The sequence below is a fragment of the Nymphaea colorata genome, chromosome 2, assembly GCF_008831285.2.
Source record: "Nymphaea colorata isolate Beijing-Zhang1983 chromosome 2, ASM883128v2, whole genome shotgun sequence".
Taxonomy (NCBI): Eukaryota; Viridiplantae; Streptophyta; class Magnoliopsida; order Nymphaeales; family Nymphaeaceae; genus Nymphaea; species Nymphaea colorata.
In genome coordinates this window covers 9,902,582-9,912,369 of record NC_045139.1, presented here as the reverse complement: position 1 = coordinate 9,912,369, position 9,788 = coordinate 9,902,582, and the positions used below count along the sequence as shown (strand labels likewise).

Below are 9,788 nucleotides of genomic sequence, written 5' to 3'. Positions count from 1 at the left end.
GAAGAATCGAACCAGCGACATACCTTCAACATGCCTGCCTACACGACTAGCTGTGCAACGCCCCTTGAAACGGAATTGGATTTTATACTTTTTATGCCAAATTTTGTTTGCGCTATTATTATGTGCATATGCAGGCAAGAAGGATAAAGAAATCCAACCATCAGTTTCACACAAGAATTTCTTTATCAGTATAATATGTCGAACTTATGTCATTATGCTGTACTCTATAGTACAAACCACCTCCTCTAATGGTTTCTTAAACATTTTTTTTTTCTGGAGGATGAAGGCTTATAATACGATCTGTATGGCTTATTTAGTAAAGCATACGTTATTATTGCCCAATTGCGCTTTTTTTTTAAAAAAAAAACACTGTCCACTTGTAAAGAAGTCCCAATTATTTGGTTTGAGCATGTTTTGAAAGTTTTTAGGAAGAGACAGCCACAATCCAAGTTTAGCTAGTAACTTTTTACAATTATATGTTATGCACCCTATTATGACCAAATAATGTAGTTGGACCCATTATTAGCTGGTCCTGTAATAGAAATAATTTATCTTTTCTTTCCTTTTTTTTAAAAAACACCCCAAGATGAAATATTAAAATCCCAAAGCTACTTGGTCACTCCTAAAGTGATAAAATATGTCCACAAAATTAAGAAATCACAACCCATGAGATTTGAACCAGTAACTGGCGGCTTTTCATTTGCTGACCTATCTAGATGCACCAAACCTGTTGATGATAGGGGCAAAATTACATCGATTGTAAAGGAGAATATATATCTTCTCTTAATTTTATATAAGAAAATGTATATTTTGTACATATAGTCTCACTATTGTTTTCTGGTTTCTAATGAGGTTGGTACAATGGACGGGTCAACTTTTTATATAGTAAAAGAAAATGTCAATAAAAAGCAAATTGAAGTTGACACTTCAAATTACTGAGAACAGGTCCTGTACCCTAAAAAACAAGAGGTTGAATAAAAGCTTCAATCTTCCGCCGAATGAGTCTCCCCTCTCACCTAAAACTTCCATTAGTTAAAGGAACAACATTCTCATCATCACTTCCTATGGAAATTCCTTCATAAACTCGCCATGGTGGAAAAAAAGGGAAGTCAATTAGTCAGAAATATTAGAAACAGGGAAAAACAGGTGATTCCTTCACTAATTTGAAATTTGAACACCACCAACAAAATCTTAGTAACATTGGACTTGTGGAGGTGGAAGATCTCGTCTGCAAGTGGTTTTGACGACGAAGAGTGGAAAGAATTAACGGAAGAATACAGTGTTGTCATAAATGAAGACATTCTTGGGATCAAATTTTTCTAATCGGAACTAAGGGAAACCTCTTTTGAATCTAAAAACGGGAGAAACTTGCCTCCGTGGCGGCGCGCGTCGAGCGGCGGAGGCCGGAGGAGACAGGAGCAAAAGAACAAAGCACCGCAATCGAAAGATCTACCGAAGATGCTCCACTCACAATTTACCAACGAGTGAATTCCATTTTCACCTGTCAGTTTGAGGAAATCGAGCGCAATGATTGACTCGAGCACCGGGGCAGGACGGCCTCTCCAGGGATTAAATAAATCCTCGGCCTTCCATAAAATGTTCCTCTTAAGTTTTTTTACCACTCCGATTGGACTTTCACCTTAATCCTTCTCCTCCTTCCAATGATTGCACAATATTTTATTTCTTCCCTCTCCATTTTAATAATACTAACAGAGGAAAGTAAAAAGAATCCAGTGAACAAAAGAAGACAGTAGGAACCCAAATAACACCTAATCCCTATATATTTCTTTACCCACCATGTGATGACCACAGCAATCCAAAGGTACATAAAAAATTGCAAAGAGACAAATACAATTTTTTTTTTCTCTCCAATTTGATTCTCTCCTTATATATATATATATATATATAAACAGACTTCTTTTCATTAAATTGCAGAGTATAGGAACGAAGTTGTTGATGATCTGGTTGAAGGATTTCCTGTGTAGAAGAACAGATAATTTTGAAATGTAATTTCGCTCTTTTTTTTTTTTCCTTTTGTTGCTGCCATGAGGTTAATAGATGGGGGGACATGGCCAGTTTGACGTTGAAGGCCCGTCATCTTCACCATTGATTACGGTAATTAAGGGTCAACTTCTTCCTCCTCCCTTATGATCCGCTCTCTTGTTCCCTCCCTCTCTCATCGCCAATCCCTCCGCTCTTTTCCCACTTCAGTTTCACCATTCTCCTTTTTCCCTCCCCGTTCTCTCTAAAAGGGGGAGAACTCACCATCTCTCTCTCTCCCTCTCTCTGTTTCTCTTTCTCTCTCTCTCTCTCTCTCTCTCTCTGAGGCCTGGGGGACAGAGGATTTGTGGAATTTGTGGCTTTGTTCTTAAGAGCAATTGTGGTTCGAAACTGCATTCATTGTGATCTTCTTCTTGGACCATTTTGATTGGTAGAGGAAGAAACTTCTTTTTCTGTCGATTATCTGCGGTCCAAATTTTTGTAGGTTTCTCTGGTTTTGGCTCAACTTGCTGTTCTCAACTTATCTGAGATGGAAAAGGATAGGTTTCTCGTGAATGGTGGTGGCAGTAGCCTCTCCGCCTTGAACTACAGAATCCCCCTAACCATGGACATCCCTTCCTCTTCCCCATCTGAGCCCCTTCACAATTCCTACCTCAACGTGAACTGGGACTTTCCCATCGACCAGAGTCTCCAGTACCACTCTGCTGTTAGCTCCATCGTCTCCTCGCCCACGTCGTCTTCTGCTGTCCCAGCCGGCGAGAGCGTCGCCATTAAAGAACTTATTGGAAAGTTGGGGAGCATCTGCAACTCTGGAGAGATCTCGCCACAGTCTCAGTCAGTGGGAAGTTATGTGGTTGGGAACGTCAGTGCTAATACTTCTTGTTACAGCACGCCTCTGAATTCCCCGCCTCCCACTCTGAATCTCGGCATTGAGCAGTCCAGAGTGAGCGGGGGCCTACCCATGTCTGGGAATTCAATGTCCGCCCACCATAGCTTGACACAGTTCTCAGCTGACCCGGCCTTCGTAGAGAGGGCTGCTAAGTATTCTTGCTTTGGGAACAGGAGCTTGGTTGGAGGGTTTGGCTTTCCGGAGCCTGAATTGCCTTTTAATGGCAAGCTTTCTAGAGTCTCCAGTAGCCAATCTCTCAAGGGCGGGGCCTCTGCTTCAGCCAATTTGTCTGAAACAGAGATGAGATCTGCTTCTGGTTGTGTCGGCAATGGGGTTGCCGACAGAAAGCTTACCAGGCTGTCTAGAGCCTCCACGCCTGTCTCAGACGAAGCAGAATTCGGCAACGGGCGAGAGGAGTCAACTGCTTCCGATCAGTTGGGTGCCGGCGAGCTTGGACTGAAGACTCCGGCAGAGGCTGGTGGCAAGAAGCGGAAGGCAATTCCGAAGGGGAAGCCGAAGGACGCATCCATTTCACCAAGCAGTAAACAGACCAAGGTATGTAGAGAAACTCCTGAGGTTCATTCTCATTTTAGGTATCTCTCCCTCGTTGCTGTCTGTAATTTGGTTATGTTCAAATTTTCACCAGAGATTCTGTATTGTCTTTTACAATAAGAATCTGGGAAGAGTTGTGTTTAAAATGATTACTACCAGCAACAGCTTCTTTCACCTGGCTAAGGGACGCTCTCAAGACCTTCAATTTGAAGGGGGCCAAGCGTTCAGAAGCTAGAAAGCGTCTGCCCAGCCCCAATTTATCTATTGTAAAAAAGGAACGGGAAAGAAATAAATGACTAACTACTTGGGAATGCGATTTTTTTGATAAATTTGATGGACCTTTTATAAGGACCATGTGGTAATTTAGTGGTGATGTGAAATGCCTGCAGAACGCGGAGGCAGATGAGTTGAAAACAAAGAAAAGCAAAGGAACAGAAGCAAGGCCCAATGAAGAGACTGAAACAAAGCCAACGGTTGGGGACAATGGTGGTTCAAAGGCTGGAGACGAAAAGCAATCAAAGGAAACCACCCAGAAACCCCCTGAAGCCCCAAAGGATTACATCCACGTCCGAGCTCGAAGAGGCCAAGCAACAGATAGCCACAGTCTTGCAGAAAGGGTATACAAATTTGCCATCATAATTTCCTCTCTAATCCTCCTAGTTGAGGTAATTTTAGCTTCCTCCTGTTCAAAGTCTTAAACTGATCACATATGCTTTTCGAACAGGTAAGAAGAGAAAAGATCAGTGAGCGCATGAAGTTTCTGCAGGATCTAGTCCCCGGTTGCAATAAAGTAATTCTGTTTGTAATTGTCATCTATAGGTACTCTCCATATTAGCAGGACAAGACCTAATATTTAGGCCATTGATTGTTCTTTCAGGTAACCGGCAAAGCTGTTATGCTTGATGAGATCATAAACTATGTACAGTCACTGCAGCGACAAGTTGAGGTGGGTAGTTAGTTTACATAACCAAAAAGTTGATCAAGTAAAAATAAAATCACAGCACTGTTTAACTCTGTTGTCTCTCTTTGTATGTTTCAGTTTCTTTCCATGAAATTAGCCACCGTGAATCCAAGACTCGACTTCAACATGGAAGGGATCCACTCAAAGGATGTAAGTTTTTGAAAGTTCAAGCTTGTTTAGCTTACAATTGTGGCCTTAGGGGATTTGCCTGAGTTCCTGAACGCAATAACAGATGGTTCAACCACATGGGTCTTCTCCGCAGATGATGTACCCTTTAGATTCAGCATTTCCTTATGGCAGCCATCTCCAACAGGGACCCCACCAGAGCTCCATCACTTGTGCCACAGAGACTCAGTGCTCTGTAAATCCACTAGAGTCTGCCCTGTCCAGAAGTCTTGGCGTGCACTTGCCTTTGGCTGATGGATACGGAGATGCCTCTTCACAGGTAACTTCTATAAGCCTTCGTGTCAAATCTTCAGTTCAGAAGAAACTATTGTCACGAGTTGTTAAACAGGGATGAAATGCTTTGATGTTTTTCAGCTCACCACATTTTGGGATGATGAACTTCAAAATGTTGTTCAGATGGGTTTTGGACAGAACCAGGAAGCTGCATACACCTCACAGAATTTCCATGGTAGGGGAAAAAATTGCATCAGAAAGTCAAGTTCTGCAAATCTTCCTTGTTGGCAAACTGTATTATGTGTTCATGTCTTGTAAATTTTGCTAATGCAGGCTCATTGCCGACAGCCCACATGAAAATTGAACACTAATTGATGAATGTGAAGCACTGGCTCTGCTGTGAAGCAATCACTTCAAAAGCTCCAATTCTCTGTGGCCCCCTGTATATAGGAGAACTGGGATGATTACCAGCAAACCTGGTCGTTAAATTATCAGTCTCGCAGGTTGCCAAGCAATCTCCTCGCGCGCGTCGCCTTCTTTTTTCCCTTGCCGACCGATTCTTTTGCAATTTTTTTCTTGAGATGTATTATCGTTGTATAATTCTAGGCTAATTGCGTCTCTGTGGTGCAAATGAAGCCTCTCACCACAGGTAAGATGTACTATTGTAACTGGTATTAATGAAAAAACTTTGATTTGTAGCCATCAATTTCTTCCGGCTCAGATAGAAATGGTGTCTCTGATATGCAGTAGTCTTGACACATGAGTGAATTTACCGTGATCCTCGCAACATATCCGCTCCATGTACATGATCAAGTCTGAAAAGTCTCACCATCAACCCACTTTTGTTTTTCTTAAGCTGCTGCATGTCCAGTCCACATCCATTTTGGCTACCAGCTGTAGAAGGGGCCCAGGATAGTTATCCATCTTGGCTATATATATATATATATCTGAAATCCTTCAGGCCATTTTGAACTCTGTCCAATTACTGCCATTCTATGCATTGCATTGGGCAGCGTACAGTTATTGGCTGGAGGAACCTAATATATATATATAAAGAGAGAGAGAGAGAGAGAGAGAGAGATGATTCACCATACAATGAAAGCATGGAATCGTGAGAAAAGCTTCATAGACTTGATTTCCATATGGTTGATTCGATAGAAAACATGTTAGGGCATATTGATGAACCGTGTAAGAAGAAACTTATGGCACAAATTTTGTGTTGCCAAAATCTCATGAACAACAACATGATCTGGAGTGTGATTCCTATCAAAATTTCAATTGTTCGTTGGTGATGTGCTTGAATCCAAAAACACCTCCCCCCCCCCCTCTCTCTCTCTCTCTCTATATATATATATATATATATATAGATATATATAGATATATATGTATATAGATATATATAGATATATATGTATATATATATATGAGCTGGAGTCTACTGTGACTAGCACCTGACACTGCATTTTTATTCTCCCCCAACCTGCAGTTTTATTTGCTAGCCAGCCATACAAAGTGTTGAAATGTGCTGTCTCTACCTACCTTTTGACATTTTCCTCTATCTATCTCTATGCTCGACAATAAAATAGTCATAGATTCTGCTGCCCTTGAGCTTTTGAAGAAAACAGATTCCAGGCAGCTCACCGGAAGCCTCAAAATTAAGTTGAGCCAATTAAAAAAAGGAGGAAGCTTTAGAGTCCTTTTTACAAAGGATAAACGGAACAATGATGGACTGGAGTCGAGTTGGAAAAAGATGCCACTAACTTTCTAGAAAAAAAAGCTGTTTAAGTGGAAGTGGAGAGGGAGATGTAAGTGGGGTTGAACATCCAATATGATATGATATATTTATCATTATCAACCCTATTTGGTGGGATATAACTGACTTTATACTCTAACTATATATGGTTATACCTCTCATGATTGACCCTATTTGTTTAGGACCAACATCAGCATTTTAACAGAACAGAGTGGTACTGATTTTCATCCTTTTCAAGATACAGGTCCAAACCAACACGGAAGGTTCGGTTCACTTTACTAAAGTCTGCTACTACGGCCATTTCATTGTATTTTTACATAATTGCTGCTTAATATAATCTTTTTTAACATTTACTTAGTGAAAACTGCTTCACGCATAAAAAGCATCCAAGGTTTTAGTTTGTTCCAGTTGATCTATGATAGTTGATCTATGATGCATCTTTTATTTCGAACGTCTTGCTACTGTAAAGTAATACACTACTAAATTCGAACGTTGCCGCTCTCAATCTAATTCACAATTGACTGTAAAAAAACTGTTACCAAACAGTGATCCGGATTTGCCGATGAAACCTAATTTTTGTGTGAATTCTGCACGCAATCCATGTGGGGCGCGATGAGGAAAAGTGTGGTTAGAATCTGATTATAACCTGTGAAAAGTGGTAGCCAGCTTTTGCTCACTAAGATCACCACGTTAAGGAATCGTCCGATTCAATGCCGTGTTGTCAAAATCAACTCCGAGCGGCCCGGTTGAGTATTCAAACTGAATTGACAGGAAAATGATGCCGTAGGATCACTGACTAAGGTTACATTATTTAATTCATTTCACAGTTTGGCAATTATTTAATAATTATAGCTTGACTTTCCTCTGTTCACCATCCTTACCAGTTTTTCTCAGAACTTTAAGCTTTGGACTTCCACAGAAATTCAGACTTTTTACTGTTTCGATTCAAGCAAGTTCTGGTTCCGCTCAGTCGGGTCCGTTCTCTTAACAAATGATTTGATTCAAAAACAGATTCTAGTCGACATGGATCAGAGCGATTTTGTTAGATGTTCTCGTTTACAGAGCTTGCTTCCCACACAATCTTTTACGCGAAGCATTCCTTGTCCCAAGAAAATGATGGAGGACGAAGAGAAAGCTGACAAGTATGATGGGGCAAAGTCGCGACGCTGACAGATTTGCTAAAGTGTTGGTAACTTGATAAAGCACTTCCAAAAGAGACCATCTCTGGAGGGCATTTGGTTCATAGTTCGCAGCTCTGATCACTTACAAATCCAGTTGTGAATCAAAGTTTGTCTGAAGTAGAATTGCTGCAGTAAAAATACATTATGGTTATTTGAATACTTAGTCAAATTCATTGATCTAATGATCTGCTAATTTGTCAATCTAAGAACTTAGTCACGGGTTTGCCAATTATAGTTTGATTTGTATAAAGCAGCATGTAGAACACTCTGCACTCGGTCTTGGGTGCAGCCATGTCTGCTATTTTGAGAAGGCAAAGTTTTTTTAGTGGAGTCTTCATTTAATATCACCCTCCCAAGCTGTTTGATGACAAGTGCATTGCGTTCTTGTAACATAATTCTATAGCATACATCGCCAAAGATTACTACGTTCTTGTTATAAGAAACATGATTTATTATTGGATTTGAAAACAATATTATAGTCATACCTTGTTTAAGAAAAATTTACATTGCTTTCTTGGTTCATATGTTTAAGGAGAATGTGGTCAAAGGACACATTGTCCTTTTCACGAAATACCCTCAAGAGCTAAGTTTCTCTGTTAACAGGGCGTTCAGTTCAAACCGTGTCTCACACAGACAGATCGGACTGCAAAGGAGGTCGTCCAATTTTTGCCTTGTTCCAAATACTTGATATTGTGTATATTGGTTCGGACTCAAACGTAACTCATTTGGACACGCTGCGTGCTTGAGGTGAGCATGAATGAGAAGTTGGCTGAAAACTAAACAAGTGAATAATTAATCTTTTTCACCGATTGTAAACATGGTGACTCTTTAAAAGATACAATTTTAAAATGACATGAGGAAGAACCCAAATTAAAAGAGTACAATAACTTCTACACGTGATCTGTTGCAACCACCTTATAAGAAATAATGAAATGCGTCCCCATAATACATGAAAGGATACATTTAATTTTATTTATTGATTGATTTATTTATTTTTTGTGGGCAAAACAGCATTTCTCTACTTTGTTGCTCGCTCTGTCAAGTATAGCTTTAAGGTTACTTTTCTACCCTAAAATCATAGCATCTGTAATGTTCATGCCACTCGAACCAGTGACCTGCTGCCCATTGGTAGCTCTCTAATTCTAAGTAAGGTCGCATATAGTTTGAACTAAAACTTTATAACCATCGACTCATTTGAATCGAGTGGGTGGCAAACCAATTCGATTCAATAACCGAATCGAGAGTGCCATGTATGGATTTTTAACTGTTTTTAAAAATATCTTAATGTTATATAAATTTCAAATAAATTAATTCTTTTTAATATTTAATTTATGGATTCAAAACCAACTTCTGTGACGTTGCATCGAACAAGCGTCACAGCTGCGGCCACAGTAAAGTCTTGAACTCATAGGTCATAACCAGACACCTGCTACCTTGGTTCCTCCTTAATTGTGCTTTACACGCATCAATGTCTTCACAATCATTCTGAACAATGAAAACACCAGGGGAAGACAAGAGTATGTGAAAGTTGCTCCATTGGAACCCCCGGGTGGAGCACCCGTTCCGTTTGTTCCGCTCCGCGCGGGTCCTAGAACAACAGGAAGAAACGATGCACCCTGTTCCTGGCCATCCAAGAACGGGAATCAAACATCCAACGTGGAAATGCCTCCAAGCAGGTGACTCAGTCAGTCATCTGAGCGTATAAATTACTGGGCAGCGGCCAGATCTTGGAAAGTTTTTACTGTCTCATACCTTCCATGCATCTCTTCTCTGCATCTCTGTGTTTCTGTCTGGTTCAGTCAAGCAGCAGCTGAATACTCAGACGTGATGGTGCCTCTGCGCTGCTGGGAGCTCTTGTGCATATGTGTGCATGAGAGCGTGCACGCAGACATGCACGGAATTTCAGAAAGCAGAAAAGAAACTCTTAATTTCTTTGAGATGCTCAAAAGACTTGTCAGTCTTTTTGAACTTTGAAGAAAGGCAGTGGATAACTGCAAAAGTTGGGCATTGGGTCCATACTCCAGCTGTCCCTGTTGCCATCAGTGAGCATCA

General features: G+C 40.6%; 1 protein-coding gene across 2 annotated transcripts; it reads left to right on the top strand.

Annotated features, from left to right (window-relative positions):
* The first annotated feature begins 1,996 nt into the window (after positions 1–1,996).
* On the top strand, positions 1,997–5,504 carry LOC116248711 (transcription factor bHLH78-like). 2 transcript variants are annotated; one of them, XM_031621661.2, is made up of 8 exons: positions 1,997–3,445; positions 3,832–4,059; positions 4,167–4,232; positions 4,320–4,388; positions 4,482–4,553; positions 4,666–4,848; positions 4,944–5,037; positions 5,136–5,504. In XM_031621661.2, exons 1-8 carry the CDS (start codon positions 2,531–2,533, stop codon positions 5,171–5,173), a joined length of 1,665 nt encoding a protein of 554 aa, XP_031477521.1. In that variant the 5' UTR covers positions 1,997–2,530; the 3' UTR covers positions 5,174–5,504. The 2 variants fall into 2 exon arrangements, with proteins under 2 accessions (XP_031477521.1, XP_031477520.1); XM_031621660.2 differs by having other exon boundaries at positions 1,998–3,445; positions 4,636–4,848.
* Positions 5,505–9,788: the final 4,284 nt, after the last annotated feature.

Excerpts from the sequence above, each read along its gene's own strand:
- LOC116248711 (XM_031621660.2), top strand. The coding sequence starts at position 2,531 with ATGGAAAAGGATAGGTTTCTCGTGAATGGTGGTGGCAGTAGCCTCTCC. Across the intron at positions 4,849-4,943 it reads ACGGAGATGCCTCTTCACAG|CTCACCACATTTTGGGATGA; the intron begins GTAACTTCTATA and ends GATGTTTTTCAG. Across the intron at positions 5,038-5,135 it reads CACCTCACAGAATTTCCATG|GCTCATTGCCGACAGCCCAC; the intron begins GTAGGGGAAAAA and ends TTGCTAATGCAG.